The sequence below is a fragment of the Chrysoperla carnea genome, chromosome 2 (assembly GCF_905475395.1).
Source record: "Chrysoperla carnea chromosome 2, inChrCarn1.1, whole genome shotgun sequence".
NCBI classification, from domain to species: domain Eukaryota; kingdom Metazoa; phylum Arthropoda; class Insecta; order Neuroptera; family Chrysopidae; genus Chrysoperla; species Chrysoperla carnea.
The window spans coordinates 60,524,471-60,546,825 of record NC_058338.1 but is presented as its reverse complement, the minus strand read 5'-3'; the positions used below and the strand labels follow the sequence as shown (position 1 = coordinate 60,546,825).

General features: G+C 25.7%; 1 protein-coding gene across 3 annotated transcripts in view; it reads left to right on the top strand.

The window, feature by feature from the left end:
- The first annotated feature begins 776 nt into the window (after positions 1–776).
- LOC123294097 (homeobox protein homothorax) overlaps positions 777–22,355 on the top strand; it is a 530,011-nt gene continuing 508,432 nt past the window's right edge. Inside the window, exons 1-2 of one of the 3 annotated variants that reach the window (XM_044875178.1) lie at positions 777–1,059; positions 19,028–19,329. In XM_044875178.1, the coding sequence (XP_044731113.1) occupies positions 1,045–1,059; positions 19,028–19,329 (317 nt within the window). In that variant the 5' untranslated portion in view covers positions 777–1,044. The remainder of the gene's footprint in view (positions 1,060–19,027; positions 19,330–22,355) is intronic. The other 2 variants (XM_044875177.1, XM_044875179.1) reach the window with 2 other exon arrangements.

The window sequence follows — 22,355 nt, the reverse complement described above, 5'->3', positions numbered from 1 at the left end:
TACTGCTAGCTAACGGTGGTGCTCTTGCTGCTCTTGCTTTGTTGCGATCCTTGTCGCGTCGTCGGGACGTCGCTCTTCAATTCGGGGGTGGTACAAAACATACAAGTGTATGTTGTTCGTAACACATTGTCATTGTCATTTGACTATCACATATCAGTCAAATTCGTTGTCAAATCATGTATCGTCGTTTACACCATCGAATTAACAATAACAACACATGCTAGTTCTTCTACTATAATACCTAGTTATGACGAATATCAAGTGTCGAAAAAAACAACACGGCTAAGACAATTCAACTTTATTATTTATTAAAGAAAACCTGAAAACTCTCGAAGAATATTATATCAGCATCGGGGAGCTGTCGTTTGCCGGTTAATGAAATGAAATACAAGTTATGATATTTACAAGTTTATGCCAAATGTTGCCGAATCTAACTAAAACAAACTCGATGAACTTTGCTACGAAAACAACAATAATAACAGTGACTAATGACCGGTGTTATCGTTATTATGATCATATATCATTATTTCGTTAAACATCATTGAGAAATCGCGCGCGCGCGGGAATCATATTTTTTAATGTATTAATAAATAATATTGTTATTCGAAAAAATTTAAAGAAAATTTGTTGTGATTTTTAATTTTCAAATTTTTTAATCAAAAAAAATAATTTTGTACTTGAAAAAATTGTGTGGAAAACATCATGTTTTGTACCTGCTGTCTACAACAACCAAATTAAAAATTCGCACAAGAAGAAAATATTAAGAAAAAAGAATTTTTTTTATCAACATTTCGCGGAGTGTGAAAAAAAAAGTAGTAATAACTATTCGTATTTTGTGAACTTAAATTTTCTAAAAAAAATAATAAGAAATTCTTTTGTTTTTGTTTTATTTTTTTAAGTGTTATATGTTATTTAAGTGCTGTGACATCTTTAAAATTTATTAATTTTTATTTGTATTTTTTGTGTTTTAAAGTGTGAAGGTTTTTGTGTGATTTAGTTAAAGTGGCCCAACACGCTGAATACCCGAATCCGGGTCGAGCTTTCATGGCTCAACCAAGGGTTAGTTTATTTTTCATATTTTTTCCATAGTTTATAAGATTCCAAGCCGTGAACAGAACTTTAACTCACATAATATTCAAAACAAAATTATATTTTTATGTACCGGTATTTCGATTATAATGAAATCATCATCAGCAATGTTTAATATCTGATAATTTTTGTATTGCAATCGAATTTTTAATTTTTTTTTACGTACCATTTTGTTTTGAATATTTTGGTACAGTTTTGGTTTGTTAAAGTGTATCTCAGAGTGGTTAAGTAACGTGCAATTTTCTTAAGTGTCTAAATATATTTCTTAATAACAAGATTTATTGAGATCCCGTGTACTAAAAACGTTTCGATAAGGGTTGATTGAGGGTTGTTGCAGATATTAAGTAAGGCAATAAATTATAGTCATCATACCTTAGGCCCCAATATATCAAAACTATTACAGAAATTCTCTATAATTATTTTTTTCAACATAATTTATAGATATAACTTGAGCTGTAATTTCTTTCTTTTTTTATTATAAATCATTTAATTTTGATCTAAAGTTTTACGGCACAAATATTTCAAAAATTCAGAAATAATTTTTTGAGCTTCAACTAAAATTTCAATTACAAAATAAACATACTAAACCGACAAATTGAAGTGCGATGGTAATCATACAGTAATTAAAAATACTAATTATAATCGCATCACTTCCGAAGTTTAATAACATTATAAATGAAATTAGTAAAACTTTTTTTGTACTCAATACAAAAAAAGTCGGTTTTTTATTCTGTAATGAAAACGGATATAAATTAATTAGCTTAATAAATATTTTTAAATCACCTGTAAAGTGAATACTAATGATTTGAGAGAATTGAATCGAATAACAAATTTGTTATAAATTTTTTACGACTTAAGCTGCGAAAAAAATTATGCGGGTAGTAACATACATTTTTATTTACCCTAAAATAGAAATGAACGCATAAAGTTTGTTTTTATATCACTTTTATATTGCTCGTTTCGAAGATTTTATCACAAGATGTTTTTCTTTAAATTCTATTCAGGGAAAACTTGAATGTTTATTTTTGCTATTCGTTTTATTTAGTAGTGAAAATTGTTTTTTTACTGAATTAAAATTAATTTTTGATGTGAGGTCAAAAAATCTTTGTTTAATTTTGAATCATATATCTCAATTAAGACTATTAAGAAATTCGGAGGATAAAATTAAAATTTTACCTAGTAGGAACAAACAAAAGCTTCAGGTTTAAAATTTAGGAAATAAGTTTTTTGCACAGACGACCACGTCTGCGTCGGTAGAATTAATATGCGATATTTAAAGTTTAATGGCTTGTTTGTGTTTTTTTTTTTCACGTAAATAAGGTGAAAAGAATCGATTTGGTTCCTAAGCAATGCTTCAAATGTCGCAGAGTAGCAAAGTTTATGTTTAATGCAAGTTATTATCACTTCTCGTAAAATTTAGTTTTGGGCGTTGTTGGAATGGTCCAAGTTTTGACGAGCTGAATTTATATATAAATCATTAATACTACAATGAAATTACTACGTGTTTAGTTAAAACTTCCCGTTCCCTCCACCATAAAATCCATTAATGTTAAGAACATTTTAACTATGAATAAATTCCAAATTTATCGACAAATAACTTGAAATTTTCAACTTAATGCAGCTATGTTCACCCTCCATCGCGTGAAAATGATTGAGCTTAAAAAATCATTGATAAAAAATTAGTTTGAATGTCAGAAAATAATTTTTTTGTCACTGATTTATTACCAAATAGTATGAAAAAAACTTATTTAACGCTATACTAGTCAAAGAAAAAATGCACATAGTAAAAATTTTTGTATTTAAAAAATATCACAAAATTCTGTTATGTGTCTCAATTGGTATCTGGTTTAAATTTCCCGTTTCCTCCACCATAAAAACTATCGTTTGCAAAGTTTAGTATATTTTCAAAATGCATGCTACGTTTAACTTCCAAACTAAAAAGCGAGAAAATGAATGAAAAACAAAAAAATCTGCTCCATAAAATAAACCCAAAATTATTGGAGAAAGCAAAAACTATGTTTGAATTTAAAAAAAAAAAATTTTCTTCTGATTTTTAACAAATAACTTACAAAATAGCTTAAAAAAATCTAACTAACGCCTCCCTAGTGTAAGTAAATGCACTTACAGTACAATAAATTGTATTTTAAAAAACCGCAGCACAAACTTACTTACTTAGCAGTAAGCAGATGCGATATGCTCAATAAAAATATTGTATGATATTAATAACATAGTCAAGTAGTAATAAAAGACAAAACATTTATAATTTATTGAGTGTTATTTCATTATCATATGCATAATAATATTTTATTATTTATTCAATATTTTAATTATTATTAATTTAGCCACTCAAATCAAATATTAATTAATAAAAAAAAAAACGCGTTTATTGATAATTTGAGTGAATTTTTTTTGTTTTGTTTTATTGCTTTAATTAGTAATAAATATTAATTTGTGAAAACTTCCATAAATTCCAAATGTTCTTATTCAAAACCTCAAAAAAATTATTTGGAAATTAGGAAGCCCATCAAAAATATTTAAGAGATAGTGGTTCGATTCTCTTTCAATAAGTATTCATGTCAGAAATTTTTGTTATCAATGTGAATTTGTCTAAAAGAAAATATTACATAAATTTTAATTATTTTTTTTTTTTAATTTTTGAGAATTTTTCGGCCATTATTAGTCAAGTTTATAAAAGATATATGTTGTAAAAAATGAAATTTACTATAATTTATTCTCTTAGTGTTTTGTTATCAGGTTTTATCATATTTCCAATTACTTTGAAAGCTCTTAAATAGAAAAATTTATCCACAAAGTTATTTTAGCGCAATTTAAAGATTTTTAAATATGAAACTTGTAATATGAAGTAATGCTGAGAAAATGATAGGTTGAGTAAATTTTATTTTCTGTAACTTTGCTCGATTGTAAAAATTTTACTTAAACTTATATTGATAGGGAAATTAATAAAATAATAAACAAGAATTAATGAAGCCCTTTTCATACAAATTGGATATATATCTAATAACATTGTAAATCGCTATCAAATGGTTCTTTCTCATAAGAAAAATGATAAACAAAATTGTACTTTTTTGGAAAATGATAACTTAGTCCTAAAGTACCTACAGGAAATTTTCATTTCCCAATTAAAAATACCGCAAATAGAATTAAAATTGAGATTATCAGAATTAAAAATACTATTAAATGAATTAAAATTTTTATTAACATTGAACGCGTTTCTGCTAACGTGAATAATGTTCATTATTTTGAGTAAAAAAGATGTATATTTTATATTGTCAAAATTTAACTAATCGAATTAAAATTTTAAAATTGATAAAAATAATTTAATGTTAATTTTATTCACTTGATTAAACATCCACTAAAAATAAAAAAATGATTTGATCATATTAAATATTTTTGTCTGTACGGAAGTTGAAATAATTTTTTCAGATTACATTTTAATTGATAAATTACAAAATAAAAATAAATAGATATTATTTATATATTAGGCCAAAAAAATTTTGAACAAAAATGTATATTTTAAGTGTAATAAAAAAGAAATTAACTTTTTATGTGATTTGATTTATGATCAAACCCGTTAGGCTAGTTAAAAATTTTTATTATTGTCAACTTTCTTTCTAAAAATTGTAACAAAAATTTTTATATCACTTTGACCTGCTACAGTGTGAGAGATTATTTTCAAGGGAAATAAAAATACCTTTTTTTTGTCTCTGTGTGTATGTCCATAAGATTTTATTACATTTGTTATTTGTCAATCAGAATTACTGTATGTAGAAAGTCGGATTGAATCCGATTTAGTGTATGATTTATTTTGTTGTACGGATTTATTTTTTGAAGGGATAAATATTTTTGTCTATACTTGTAGAAGAAAAGCTTAATAGATGTTTCCAACCGTCGGTATTTCAATATGTAGGTACACAAGTTTGTGATAAGACTATTTGATAGTTTATATTATCTGTTTGTTTAACATCCGTCGGGCATTACCTATAAGTTTTAAAATTTTATAATATTTTAAAACTTTAACGATATCTATTCTTTTGCTAGACAATTTTAATTTTTATGTAAAATTTTGAATTTTTTTTATTAACAAAATTTTTCATGAAAAAATTAAAGTTATTCGAGTAAAATAGTTAAAATTTTAAAAATAAATACTGAAAAAAAAAAATAAAAGTTATTTATCAAATAAATAATAGTTTAAAAACACACGCTTTTTGGAGTAGAAGATATAAATAGTAGAAAATAATTTAAGTTAAAAAAAGTGATTGGGAAAAAAATCATTTTATCGTTATCGTTATCGTTATCGTTGTGTTGTGTTTTAAAAATATTTAAATTGCACATTTTCTATGCATCTCAAATAATCAATTTGTTTCAATCAAAATTTTCAATTCAAAATCACATAAAATTTTTTATGTTTCTAAAAAAATAACTTTTTAGTAATACAAAATTTTTTTTTAGTTTTACTAACTGTGTACATAGAATTAGGATTTTGCAATAAATCAGAATTCCAATTTAAGTGGATTCCTTAGATTTGAACGAATTCCAGCTTATAATAATAAAATATTCACTGAAAAAAAACCAAAAAATGACTAATGATAATATTTATTAAAAAAATTAGAATTAATAATTATTATTTTTTCTAATAATTATTATTATTCAAAAAAACACAGGAAATAGGAATACATATATTTTTTAACGTTATACCTCATAATTTGAATATGTACTTACACGAAATATGAAAATTATTAATGAAGGCAAATTATATAGTTCTCACAGATATTAGGACAGCAATATTTAGTTTAAAAAAATATAAAAATAAATAAATATTTAAAAAAAAAAGTTTTTGTCTAGAAATAGTTCCCCTATGATTTTATTAAATTTAAAAAAATGTTTACTTTTTAATTCAAGTGGACCCTAACCTATCGTTTTTTAAACTTTCAAGTTTTTTTAAACAAATTTTCATGAAATTTTACAAATATACCAACACATGTATGTAAATAAAATTTATTATGTAATTTTGTGTATCTATATGAAGGTATTTATCAGTCAAATAACAAGTAAAAATGTACAAGTTGATTGATAAAACTTATTAAATAATTGCCTTGTTGATTCGACAAATTTTTAAATAAATTTATTAAATCAACTTTAACTTATCAGTCAAATAATAAATAAAATATTTGTATAAGTTGATTCCTCAAATTTATTAAGAATTATTTTATATATTAAATGTCTTTTTAAGTTAGAACATGACGTAAGTTAAAGTTAACTTCCTATCATTTGAATTAAATCGCGTTCAGTTCCATGTTAAAATCAAATTTTTGTTTGTATTTACTCAACATATGTAAGCACTTTAAACAAAACTTGAAAATATAGCCTTCAATTACTTGAAAAAATTGATTAGTTTTATCATTTACAAATCATGGTTGCTATTATTTCGAGATATTATACATAAAAATTGAAAATTTTCAACTTACTATACTAATTTTCGATATTAAATCGAATTTTTCATGTTTTAAAAAATTTTTTACAGAAATCTGAAGACAATCAACGATAATATTATGCTAATTTTATTTGCTAAAATTATTCGTGCATGCCTTAAAAAAAACTTTTCATTCCTTTAGCGTTTTTGTCAAATTTCATGTTTTTTTTTTGTTTAAAAATGTTTATTAAAATAATATTAATAAAAAATTAATTTTTCCAATCTAAATATGTATTGTTAAAACTAAACCTTATTTTTAAGATATTCTAGTTCAACATTGATTTTCAAAGTTTACTTAATGATATATTTTCAAATAATTTTTTTCAAGTACCTACAACAATACTTAAGTATGTAGTATTTAAAAAAAAATTCAACCTTCGATTGATAATACATTATTTATTTATCGATAATATTATAATTTTAATCGAAATGTTTTTTTAATAATAATTTCCTTGTTAAATTATAGGTAAATTTTATCTTTATCAATGAAAATTAATATTAAAAAAAACTTTAAAATTATTTGCTTTGTTTAAAGAATCGTCGTGCTAAAATTTATAAACAAAAAGTATCATTTAGTCTAAATACTCATTGCAAGCTTTTATATCGTTTGTTAAATGCTACATACTAATTTTTTTGAGAGATTGAATGTATATTATTTTGACAAATACGTCAAGTCCGAGATATGAAAATCGGGTGTACGTACAATATTGTGAAAATTAGCATTGAATTATTTATAGAAGTCATTGTAAATATAATGAATTTATATTTTTGTCTTCCTACTTTAATGCCAATACACACGCTGCAAGAAATCAGAAATTAGCCCAGTCTATAATAGGTACTAAATGAAAATTTCCGACGCTCAATCAAATTTTTAAAAATATTAAAAAAAAATAAATAAAACCACTTTAAGTTTAATTTAAAAAAAAAAAAAAATTAACCATTAAAATGAAATAAATAAATATTTAAGTATTAAAAAAAAATATTTATTATTCAAAAATATAAGACAATGAACAGTTTTTAATAATAATTTATATGCTCATAAAAATAATAAGTATCTAAATTTAAATATGAATATATCTCAGACATTGTTGTTTTTATTTTGTTATTGGTTAGTTAACTAACAGTAATTTAAAGAATGTTTCTTCTCCTCTGTTTCAAATATACACAGAAAATATATCTTAAATATTATAGTAGAGATTCTGTATGTTGAAACCCATTGAAAAAATTTCACTGAAAACAAAATTTAAAAAAAATTAAGTAAGAATTATATCTATAATACACAATTTTTTTCTGCACTAAAAAATATTTTCATTTATAAATGATTAAAACTTTTCAATAATGTCCATATATGGAGTAATTCCTGAAATAAATAGAATAATGTATCTTAAAAAAAATTTTTTATTAAATTAATTTATTATTTTAAAGTAAAAAGCGTATGTGTATAAAAATTTGGTGTAAGCCATGGGAAGAAAAAATAAATTGATGTTTCTATAGTTATTTAGTTGTGAGGTTTATATGGTTTAAGTAGTATTTTAAGTGGGGAAATATCGCCAGAAATAGAAACAGCTACAAGAGAAATATCTTATTTTGATAATACCTACTTTTTTTTTTGCATTTTTTATCATTGCTTGACATGAAAAACCTTAAAAATTATCTTTCAAAGAAATTTTTCAGCCGATTTTATCTTATTATAAAATGAAAATTCTTAAATGTCTTAAAATTGACACCTTAATTCGTTGGAAGAACTTAACTTTTAGTTTGTGAGTTTAAAACGGTAATTTTTTGTAAAGTTGGACCAGTGGTAATAAAAAATTATTGTAATTAAATTGAAATATTCATAAGATATCTTAGTATTTGCTTAAATTTCTTAGTTATATATTTAATGAGAAATGGTTATACACTATTTTTTTTTTTGACGAAACATTTGAAATTTTGAATTATACAACGTCGATAGCCTTTTAAACGTTGAGGAAAAGTGCAAAATTTTAATTTCTATAAATATGCTCCTGATAAAATATTTCTATTTGATTTGAAACTTTATGAAGCTGAGGACAGAGGACATGGACGCTAAATATATGAAAGATAGATAGATATACGTCTTATACAGTGTAATTATTATTATTTTCGAAAAAAAAAAATGAGAAGCATTCCGACACGCCGTCGCATCTCATCAATACTTTTAATCTGAATGATATGGCACTTTTAGAAATTTGATCTTGATACGTGGTACCTCTATCTATACGTATGTATGTATAAAAGTAACGGCCGTCAACTGTAGTATACGTTTTTGTATAAATCAATGTATACTTAAACCAAAGAAGAAATTTAAGATAAATCGTTTTTAAACATTTTTGAACAAAAAGGCGAACAATTTGAACATGGTCAAAAAAATTTAGAAACCATATTAAAGATTAGCATTATTTGCATAAAATTAAAAAAAAAAAACTCAAAAATTATTCAATTCATTTATATAAGGTGTCTTGAAACCATCACCTTGAAGAAAGTACAGCGGATAAAATTGTAAGATTTCGTTTTAGTTTTTGTACCAAATTTGCCATTCACGAAAAAGAATTAGGATTTTTGTATAGAAATCCAAAATACTTTAATTCTTGAGGTAGTAATTTTAAACTTTGATGATGAATTTTGTTATAACTTCAGGAAGGTAGAAGAAAAATACGAATACAATTTTTCGATATCTGCCTTGGTTTTCGAAATATAGAAAGCTAAATAATTAAACAAAATTTTTAAATTTCGATATTTTGAAAATAAGTTGAGATATCGAAAAATTTTATAATTACTTTTCGTCTTATACTGTCACGTTATAACATAATTCATCATGAAAATTGAAAAAATATATTTTTGTAAATTTATGTCCCCACTACCGTGCTTATACATCCTTAATCAGTTGGGCACAGCGGGTTTTTTTTTTTGTTTTCAACAATTTATTAAGATCTTAACTTTAATTAAAATTTTTTTTTAATTTCCAGATATCTGAAGTCATTAATTTATTTAAATAATCGAGCAAAAACCCCAAAAACTTTCAGAATTGATTTGCAACAAATAAACCTGAGCATATAACAAAATTTTATTCTTTTAAAAGCAATGCTTTTTTCCTTAACTATCTGTTTTTTATGAAAATTTCCATTTTCACTAAATTTAATAGCGAAATTCAAAAAGGAAACTACTTAAACCTTTTTAATATTATAAAGACGATTTATTGTTTCATTTTATCTAGGAATGAAATGAAATTTTATTTAAAAAATTTCACGGTTCAAAACTAAAAAAAAACATAATTTTTTTTTGTTATTAAAGAGAAGTAATTTCATTAAAAAATAAATTAAAACCATTATTTTATGTAAATATTGAAATTATTCGATTTATAATGGATTTTTCGTAACTAACTAGACATCGATATATCGATCGATAAAACTGTCAAATCATGATCTATCATTATTTTTAAACAATTAATTTTCAGATAAATATAAAACACAAAGTAAATAAAATGATTTACTATATTATTAAAAAAATTATAACCTTTTTTGGTTGAATTTCTAAGTTAAAAAACTTCAAACATTTGTACTTGTTCAATTTTTACAAATACGCATAAAGATTTGTATATTTTTATTAATTAGGGCCTATTAATTTCGTAAAGTAAAAAATTTTTTTATTTTAGGCATGTTTTCTTTGTAAGCAAAAACTACCAGTTTAAAGATCGCATATATTATACCTCGAAAAAATTCCATGTCTTTGGAAAACATTTTGTGCTTATTTCCGTGACGCAGTACCTAATCGAAAATTTATTTCTTTAATTAATCAGCTTTCGATATTTCGAAAATCAAGACCGATATCGAGAAATTTTATCCTTGCTCCCCGTCTACATTCATGAAGTTTTAGTAAAATTCATCATCAAAGTTGAAAATAAGATAAAAATAATTTCAAACCTACCATCCTCATCATGCATCCGTTATATGGTTGATGACACTTGGATTTTTTTTTATGTCAGTGCAAATATGTTTACTTCTTATTAAAACATTTGTTCATATTTTTTTTCATTTGTGAAAAAACTTTCAAAATATGTCGCATTTCGAGATTTCTCTATAAAAACGATGCATTTTATATCGATTTTCAATGAATTTTTTCTTAAAAATTTGCAAGGATACCTAAGCTAAAATTTTACCAACATATTCTTTAAGTCAAAGTTTTACCAATAAAAAAATTTTAAGCCTTTATATCAAACATTTTTGTCATGACCCATACGTCCTTAACATATTTACTTAATACTTATCTCAATACTTAATTCAAGAAATTTGTTTCTGACAACAAAAATTAAAATAGGTATAGCAAGTAAATATGTTTTTGAACCAAGAAAATTTTTACTTGCCGCTATGGTAAGAACCCAATTTCGACGTAGATGAATCAACGAACGGAACGCCTTTCACGCGAAATGAATTTTAATAGTTCCGTCGCTACATAAATTTTTCATATTTATATATAAAAATAATATTATTTACGAAATATAAATATTATTTTTTATATAGGTTATTAACACTTGAAGTGATTGTAAATGTTTTTAATCTGTCAAACAGTCATTAAAAGTCATTCGAATATGAATTATGTATTGTTGAGACATCTTACTGCTGTGTTATAGTATGATAACTGTACTCTCTGGAATATTATTATTATTAAAATATATATATAATGGTTATTATTAAACATGTATTGCTCTGACTGTAATGTTGAAGAGATAACTTCTTGATATTTATTAAAAAAATTAAGAGTTTTACATTAAGAGTGCCCAAAATTTAGACTAAATCAAATTATGTGAGATTTTTTCATGCTATTTTATATGATATCTTATACCAGCCCATTGGGAACTGTAGATTGAGCACTGTAGATTGTATTTACTTTTAAGAGTCTTGAATCAGATGACGTTCGCGGATTGTCGTCTGTTGCTTTAAATTTTTTATCAAACAACGAATATTTGATTTAAAATCAGGGTATGAGCCAATGAAAATGAAAAAGTATACGATAAGTAGCTCGCACTGAACACTCACTCTGATGCAAAAGTTAAAAAACTTGTTAAATAATAATAACGTTACATGATGATTTTTCCAATATCAATTTCGGACACTCTTAATGTAAAATCTTTAATTATAATAAATATACTTTAAACTTTTTGTTATTCTATGATGGATATTATCAACACCGGAGCATAGTAATTCTTATCGATATGTATGTGATTGATATTATTATAAATAAGCTGATACTCGCGACATTGTCCTGCTGATTTTAAGTCTGTATAAACATTGAATAAATTGAAACACTGTACAGTATGTATGTAAATTTTGCCCGATACCCTCAGACTTCTGTTCTTATTTGTCGTCTATCTTCTGCTTTAATATTCTGCGTCGTTCTTTTCCTCTTGACATTTTATCATAAAATACAGGTTTAAAAACTAATCCAAATGACTGTAAACAATTAAAAATCAAATTATAACTTTTAATATTGGTGGAAGAGTTGGAAAGTATTTATTAGCCAATATATTGATAATTATAGTTCAATTATTTCGTATTTTAACTTTTAACAATTGTTTTGAATTCATTAACAATACAATAATAACCCACAATAATGAAAAGAAAAACTTTTGCCTGACAGGTGTGTTAATTTTATAATTGTAATTAATTGCAATTCGCAGGGGGCGCGAATTTTTTCGGAGGCCTTTCCATGGTAACGATACACTACTTTAATTATTGAATTGTATGGATGCATATTTATTTGTAAGGCTTGCATTTATGACCTACATTGAAATAATAATATTATTGTCTCACAAATTAAAAGAAATAATTATGATAATTTACATTTGAAAAATAATAGTTCAGCAATTTGATTTATTTTCATAATTTTTAATGCATTAAGTTTAATTAATTACTGTTTTTCAATAATTTTAATTTGATATTTTCTATAACATTAACATGTAAAGAATTGCAAATTAGTCATAACAGCTTCCTATAACGCCATAATTTTTCACTGGAAGCGCTGGTATCGATTTTATTGTCCCTACCATGTTATTCTTATGAAATAAATCACTTATCGGGTCGCAGACTTCACATATTTTGTTAATTCATATTCACTAATAGGGATCTTAAGATTTTTGTGTTCCAAATCTAGATTAACTATGAGACTATTTTTTCATACTGTTTAGACTAAAGAAAAATTTATACAGTCTATCAAAAGTGCCGAAAGTCGAGGGTGTCATGCTTGTCATCTCAAGGTGGAATTATGAAAATTTTCGACATTTGGTTAATTTTTTTGTAGTTAAAATTAGCAAGTTAATTTTACAGTTAACAAAACGAACTACTGTTTTTTTTTTAAAGGGGAAAATATTGAAACATATAATATAAAATCAATAAAAATATTTCCAAAAAAAATAATAATAAAAATTCAATGTCAAATTAGGACATTAAAAAAGAATGTGTCATAAAAATTGTTACACAATAAAAAACTGTAAAGACTTTTGGCTATAATATAAATTTACAACAATATATTAACAATATATAAACTGTTTTTAACATGAGACGATTTTTTTTAAAGAGACTGACTAGTCTCGTTCAATGAGCGATCACTACGCTATTCACAATCACATATTAAAATACTAGAGTGATACCCACCCGCTCGCTGCGTTTAAAAGTAAAGATTGATAAAGATTGGTCTCCCTTAACCCTCTATAACACTCGAAATAATGGTAAGGATTGTTCTACACAGGTAAAATATATGTATGGTTTTCTATTTTTTTAAATATAAAATAATCGTAATTATTCATTGAGTATATCAGAAAAGATGGCCGTGAAATATTTTATATTGACTATTTTTACAGAAGTCTGTAATTTATGGTAATGTCAAATGACTACTTTTACAGAAATCTGTAATTTATGGTAATGTTAAATTAAATTAATTTTTAATTTTTTTTTAAATTAATTTATCCATATAAATTATATCACATGTGTTATTCTGAAGTATGAGCTATATCGCTGCACAGTTTCATTAAAAACCATTCGCTTGTTTTAGCGTAAAAGCGTAACAAACAAACAAAAAAACAAACATGCCTTCTTTCGCATTTATAATATAAAGAGATTTTTATTTGTTATAATAAACTTAACCTAAAAATAATAAAGACGAAGAAAAATATATAATATCATGTCAAAAAAAATAAAATGTTACAACAAGATTATATTATTTAATAGTAGTTAAAAAAATGATTTATGTAGAATAGTTACTTTTTTACTAATTACTCTAAAACTTTTAGACATAACAATATTTCAAAAAATTTATTCATAGTTTTGGAGTAATAGACCAGAAGCTCATAATCAACTAAAATTTATATGGTTTTGAATTTTTTAACTTATGACGACCGTTGTGAGATTTATGAAAATTGACAATTCGATGTTTGTATTTCTCGACGACTTTTTCTGTCTTCCATTTATGTTAAAAGAAATTTATTGACGTATAGTAAAGTAGAAAAATGGTAGGATGTTTTTTGCAATTGTCCAAAGAGATGACAAATATATTTTTATAATTTCTTTTAATTTTACAAACTTTCAGCGCAGAAAAATGACACACAGAAAAATACGGTCAAAAAAAAGAAGAAAAGTAATCGAAAAACTCAATTTACATAATTCGACATTCGATTAAAGCTTCAAATTTCTCTATTAGCAAACTTAACTTTCTGTAATCCTCAAAAGGATCCTATAAATTTACCTTCGTATGGGTTCACGGTCTCTTTTATAGTAAATACTATTATAGTGTAAAAAACATCACATGTTACTTCCATAATTTTATTTTAATTATATACACACATTAAGTATATCGATATATGTGCATTTAACTCCAAAAGAATTTTTATTGCTTTTGACTGTAGTAGAATATTAAATTATGAGTCTTACATACCATTTTTTATGGCTTGTCAAAAATACACCCAAGCTTTCAGAGTTGATTTTAATGTTTCTATTTAAAATGGGTTTGTGGGCTTAGGAATAAAAGCAATGAAAAACACATTGAAAATCGAAAAGCAATTCGTTATATCTTCTTTCCTTGCAATCTGCATTGATGCCGTGCATAAATGTACTTCATTCCATTCTTTTATGCATAGAAAGCTTAAAGTTTCACAAACAATCGTTAAATAAATGCAATAATGACAAATTTTTAAGTCGTATTTCCTCCGAAAACTTACGATTTCCGAAAAAATTGTTTTAATGAAAGATATTAGTTTTTTACAAGGATCAACTTTTTAATTTGAAGTGTTATTCTATCTCTTAACGTTTACGATCTAAGTTGGATTTTAAAGAAATCCGAAGAACTAGGTCCATTCTTTTAGGTAATTTTTTGATTGGTTAGTTACAAAACGAGCTATTAACCATTATATATTAAAATGAGCCATCCTGTATATGATGGAGCACTCTGTACAATAAAATAGGTATTATGTTATATATATTTAATCTATATAATAATAATATGTCGCGTCTGTCCTATGTATATGTTTAAAAAGACACAAACACAACAAACCGAACACAGAACATTATTATAGAGACTTTTTGAATAATTCATATTTTTGATTTATAATCTAGATTGTGAAGAACAGACGGGAATAATATTATTATATTATATACGTTGTTGTGGACGGTATTATTGCAAAACATATTTGAAATATCTTTTATACAAGTAATTCACTAGTTGTGTTTCGATACCTCTCTAGCTAGAGTCAGCCGTCAGATAGAGCCTTAGCTAGTCACTGCTGTTTACAGTAAAAGTAATACAAACATATTAACATCTCGTAAACATTATTATATATTTATCTTTCGATAATAAAAATCGTATAATAGTTTTATTTACCTCATTTTGAGTTGAGTTTGCAATGTGTACTTACTGCAGTGGGAATTATACCATTCGTATAGCACACAAGTAATAGAGAAAACCGGTTAACTATTTTGATTGTGGTTTTTTTTATTTAATAATATATTCGTAATATCGTCATTAGCTAGGATTCCGTGCCAAAAATTATTAATAACATAAATGGCGTCATTATTTCGATAGCAATGATCTATACTGATTTATTTACAAAATTTTGAAATATCCTAGATTTATTTTGATGGATTAAAGAAATCTGAGTTTAAATTAGAAGTGAAAGAAAATAAGTGGTCATATAACCTAGTTCATTTAATATTTAACCAGCGTCATTCAACCGGTTCGATTTTGAGCGATTGAATAATTGAAAGCTCCTTTAAAAGAAAGAGAGACAATATAACACAACATTTTCAACGTATGGTCAAAACCAGCAATCTACAGACCATCACATCTGTAAAAAATCCTAGTGGAAAACGGAAGATTTATATGAATTCTAGTGAAAGCGAACCAAGGAGTTGAGATTTAACGAATAGCTTATGCTTAGTTTAAAAAATACTGAAACTCCAAGTGAAGGCTTTATTAGACAAGCACAACAATTTTCACAATTTTACAATTTCAACAAACTTCTTAACAATTTAAATGAGAATCTGAAAAGAGCAACCTCAGAACAGTCGTTTTTAGACCATCTGGATGAATAAACTTGAAGTTGAGCGCAAGACAGTTTAAAGAGATATCAATCTTCTTTTGCTCTCCGCGTTACTATCCTATAAACGAGGTTTTCCAAAAGAAAATGCAGCAAACACTTCTTTCTTTCTCATAAATTCTATGGATCTCCAAAACTAAGTTTAGGCGGTTGTTAGACAAATCGCCTTTCATAGCAATTTAGAAGATCTTCTTTGGCTAAAAGTATAATAATTTTGATAACTTGATAAAAGTATCTCTAATATCTTTCTTATGCTTCCAAATTTCTCTGTTATACAAAGAAATTGAAAACTACCAAACCACCTATGTTAGCTCCATTCGTTGTTTAAAAAAAGAAATTTTTCCTAAAATGTATTTCAGGTATATTTTACTAAGCAATGTAATCGCACTGAATGGAATAAAATGCATATTAATAAAATAATAAAAACAAATGCTGTCAATTGTCAAATGATTATGTCAATAGTTATGACAATTATGATATATTATTGATTAATTATTTTAATAATTAAATGTTAATTCAAAATGTATGTTAAAGTAAAAAATAGAGTAAGTACTATAAATTTTTTTGATTAGTATTACATAAAGTTTTGAAATTTCAAAATGATATAATTTCTTTAGTTTAAAAGAAATTTCCTGTGGCTACATAGTTCATAAATTCTTTGGGAAATTTTTAATGAGTCATAAAAAATATTTTACATACTGATAAGTTGATTTTTAATTAAAGGATTTCAAAAACACTCTTTTGAATCAAAATTATTGTCATTAAAATGTTTTTTATTGAAAATAATCTTAGTGTCTAAAGATAAAGTGGTATTTTGATTAGAAATTTTACTTTCAATATTTTGTTTTTATTTTTAACTTTAAAACATGGCAATCGTAATTTATCCAAAGGAATTTACTTCTATTTTTTATTACAACTTGTGTCATTAAAAAATATTAATTTTATATTCTCGAAGAGGCATTAAATTTCTTTTTTTTTTAAGTATTAAAACATTCTCATTTGCATATAAAGCTGTTTTTTCTCTTGTTAAAAATAAAATTATAATTATATTTATTCTTTAATGGTTCCGTTTCAAAATATTCTCAAATATCACGTGTAAATTTTCACAAAAAACATTTAATTTCCAGTAAGAAACATTCATTATTTGTTACAATAAATTCAATTTAACGTTTACTTTTTGGGATATCTTTAATTACGAAAATAATCATAAAAAGATATAAATTTTGCGAAATAGCGCCAAAGTTTTTTACTTTTATTTAATTTTTTTTTAAATAAAATTTTTATTATATTATATGACTGAATGACTATAAAAGTGTGTAAATGACAAATTAATCGTTTAATTAGTCTGATTTTTTAATTATGTTAATTATATGTAATTAATATATATACATATAGATGATGTATACATATTGTACATTTATAACCCAACAAATATTTCCATTCATATAAATGGCTATGTAAATTACATATAGATTAGATTACATTTAAATTATTTTAATGTTTGAGACCATGCATTGTTTTGCGTTCGAAAAGCATGTTTTTCATTTAATTGAAAAAACTTTTAAAATTCCAACAGATTTTATTGTTTTTAGTGATAAAAGTAATTAGCGTTTTACGAAATTTGAATTTGGAAAAATTCAATTAAAAAATTACACTATTTTCGCCGTTAGTAATTATATTATATTTTATTCAAACAGAATTTTGTAATTTTCCGATAATCGTAAATTCATCAGTTATTTATGAAGAATTAAGCTGATTTTAATGAACAAAAAACATAACCTACCATTTTTATATAAATTTGGAGAAAACAAAATGAACAAGGGAATAAAATATAACAATAAACTTCAATATCTATGATTTATCTCTTTCATTTTAGATATCTATGAATTTATTATATCTATGAATTTGTTATTTACTGATATCAATGTACTTACGCATAGTTAGCTCAATAAATATATTTGATTAGTACATAACAGAACTTATTCTCTTTATTAATTTTCTCTGCTACTTCGAAAACTAGTATTTACTATTTAACGAAACTACTACGTATTATTTTGTTCAAAGCTCTTTATTTTCATCATTTCAGTGATATCGTGTTTTCCAGTATTAGACAAGTCACTATAAAATTTTTTTTGTAGAATTTTCAATTTATTTGGTTCTGAAAATATTAAAATAATTTTTGTATTCAATTTATTAGTAGCATAAAAAATTTCAATTTTCAATCAATTAGAAAACTTATTTTGACATTTTTTATTTTGTCATTTTTATTATTATTTTTTCAATAAAAAAAAATTTATATATAATTTTCATTTATAAAAAACTAAAAACGTACAAAGGTCATTGTCATATGTCTCATAAAAAAAACAAAAATGTTGTTATAAACATAATATGATGAATATTTTTAAAAGGCCTCACACAAAACACGCATTAGAGAAAATATTACAAATAGTCATGGTATAATAAAATGGATTTTTAGCTATATTTTTACCGATTGCTAATGTAGATTTATGACAAATATATTATTTAAGCTATTTACTGGATTTTTTTAAACTCAAATTCATAAAGAAGGTATGCACTTATTAAAAGAAAATTCTGATAAAAAAATCCAGTAAATTCAGTCCAGTAATGCTTCAAATCTTTAAATTATGAGTTTTAAGTGTCGATGGAAAAAGGCTATAGACCCCCCCCCCTAAAAACCACATTTCCCCTTTTTAGGGGGAAGGGTGTTTGTTTTTTTCCAGAAAACTAGAGCATTATTTTATGTGGAATAAGTTGAAAATTATACGATAGATTGATTTTTTTTGATAATGTAATTTTTTTCTAATTTAATTCTATGTTATTTTCAGTACGATGATGGAATACACCCGGGATACATGGACTCAGGGTCAGGAGGTGGCGGTGCTGGATCTGGTGGCGGTACAGGCATGTACGATCCACATAGAGTCGCGGCAGCTGCGGCTGCAGCCGCACACCATTCCCCACACATGAATCATGCGGCAGCTGTAGCCGCTGCAGCAATGCATCCAGCAGCATATCATGCTAGTGTTGCGGCGGCTAATCATGTGAGTCCTGCTGCATTAACCGCTAATCATGTTATGGGCCCTGGAGTACCGGATGTTCACAAACGGGATAAGGACGCTATTTATGGGTATGTATTTTTATTTAATATTTTATTGCTTGTATTTACTGTTGAAAAAATTATTGATTTCCAAGTGAGTTTATTAATAGCAGCTGTTTTTTTATAGTATGCAATCAAACGATATAAATTTTTATTTGATCGTCACCTGTAGATCGTCTGCTCACGGTCGTCTTATCATTCTAAAAGTGAACTGATTTGATTAACTATATAAGTACCTAGTTGTTTTATCAATAAAAACATTCGATCATAAAATTCAAATTATTTCAGTCGTTTAGCATGACTTTTTTTCAAGTTTTTCCACTATTTTATTCCAGTATTATTCCTAAAAAGCTGCTTACAACATAACTACCTATAATAATTTCCATAGCTCAAATGAACATTCATTCTTCTTACCGTCTTATGAAATTGGAGGATGTCAAAACGATTTCTTCTTAAACAAAATTATACAATTTTGTAACATGTATAGTTTTTATCGATTGATTTAAAAATAAATAGAATAATTATAATTGCCTATTTTAAAATATCAATGGATATAGGCAATATACATAATATAATGATATAACTTTTGTATCATAAAGTCTTAAGACCAATGGTATGTTTTATGTAGAATTACATATAAGGATATCATATCAAGCAGTCAATATATGTATAGCCATAAACCCTTAAATAGGCTGCGAGGTCCATGTAATAAAACTATACCTTTAAAAGATTTTGCTTTTTATTATTAAACAATTCATTCGTTCATGCGACAGTATTGTTGTAAGTTACTATGAGTTCTTAGTATACATCATTTTATTTAACGCCTCCTCTAATACTACCTTTCACATTAACAGTATTTTTACTATTGATTTTCTACCAACCTCCATAAACAAAACTTGTTTCATTCTTAGACAAATATCTAAAATGTCATAATTTAAGAATTTTTCAATTTCAATTCTTGATATGTAGTCTCTATAGCAACCGCAAGCTATGACGTCACCACGTGCTATTTTCTTCTCTTTCTATTGTTACATTTAAAACCTTCATTTCGTAGTTTTTGATGTTATCTATAAGTTGATTGCACATGATGTTTTGGCTCTATAACGAACGTCGATTGAGTAAATTTTAACATAGGACTATTCAATACCAAGACAGAAATAGCTCAACATTTTTATTTTCTAAATTGAATAGGAATTAAAATCGTCCTCCGCATATTTAATTATTACAACTTTTTTAATATAAAAACGATACAATCTAACAAATAATATGCAAAATACCTAATAAAAAAAAACCTTATTCCACAAAATAAAAAATAAAAAAACCATGATACCACGTGAAAATGATCTAATATGCATAATGAATGCATTTAAATTTATTAACTAGTAGAGAGATACTTACAGATACTGTGAGTAAAGTTAGTTTTGTTTTAAAAATATATAAATGTTGTAAGTCGAACCAACAGAGTCTAGAGCCAGGTGTAGTATTCACGGTTTGAAATTTGAAAAGCTGTTGTCACGCAACTCGCTTACTTGACTTAATCGCTTGGATTTTTAAGGTGGGATAAATCTGGGCGAGTGATTTTAAGTCGAAGTCACCATTGTTATAACTTTATTGTGTGTCTCTTTATCCAAGTCCGCATTGCTCATAGAGGAGGAAGCGAGACGGGTATACGACTCTTCTACCTGTCTCAGTTTCTCTAATAGTAATGAGATAGGTAGAAAAAAATATTGTCTCTCTGTCTTACTCTTATTTTAGAATGTCACTGTCTTACTCGTATGTTAAGTTAGGAGTCCAAAGTCACGTTTGCCCTTACCTGGGATAAAGGCATAAAGTCGTCCAGAAGACCCACTATTTGCCTCTATTCAGAATTTTTTTAACACAGGTTTAAGTCCGTACAGATCGCTCATCTCCTTCTTCAATTAGTCCATCTTCCGCGTCATTGTCCTTGAAGGGTCTAAACTAAGCTCTGTCGAGAGATAAAGGTATGGTCTTTTCGAATCATGTGCTAATGGCTACTTTATTTTCAACATTTAATGACCTGGTTAATGTATTTTTTCAGGGTACCATATTCCTAGGATGTCCGAAAGACACCTGTTGATAAAAGTCTGCAGCTTCTTAGTTTACTTCTTAGTAGCTTTCTAGGTCTCACAAGCATACAGAATGTTGACGACCTTGACAACATCATCTAGAATTTCCAGCCATTCTGAAATCATTGTCAAATATTACACCGGACCCTAGACCTAAAACTCTCAGATATTATAATAACTCAAAGACTTTCAAATAACCAATAATAATAATTATTATTATATTGATCCGCTGATCTCAATCAAATTATAAAAACATAATAAATAATCAAGGACTTGTATAGTTCTTACATGCATTTCAGTGTTTTTAAAAGTATAATTATTATTGTAATTTATTAAGTTAAATTATTTTACATTATTTTTATAATGAGAAATGTTTTATTTTTATAAAATTTACAAAATGTAGGTCTGAGAACTTACGATGAAGTCAATTTGGATTTAGATCAGAGATAGGACGACTGACATATGTTAGCGAATTGCACGTTTATCATTGCCTTCAAGGATGAAAAATCAATACTGAATCTACAATCTTATTAAAAGTTTTCAAGAATAATTTTAAGTAAAATTAATCCTTGGTACGATTAATGGGTTTCCCTTTTCTTCGATATGATAGTCCCGATGAAAAACAGTTGTACCTTTGCTAACGCTTTGTAAACTAATGTGAAATCCATCTTGCTTTGTCAAATGGTCTAACATTTCATGCCCTTGTAAAAAATTATGATATAAAAGCAACTTGCGCAACTTGCGCAACTTGCAAGGATTCTACGGATCGTTCGCAATGGTACCCGAATCTTTTTCCTCAAAATGTTGAATGAAATCAAAGTCAAGTTTGTGCTCAAATTTTACTGAAAGTTTGCTTGAGCATCCCCAGCCACATTTAATTTTCTTTTAGTTGCAGAAAGTATATATGTATGGCCTTTCCGATAGTTAATGAGCGTCCTGCTCTAGTCAGTATGACTCATATTTAACCAC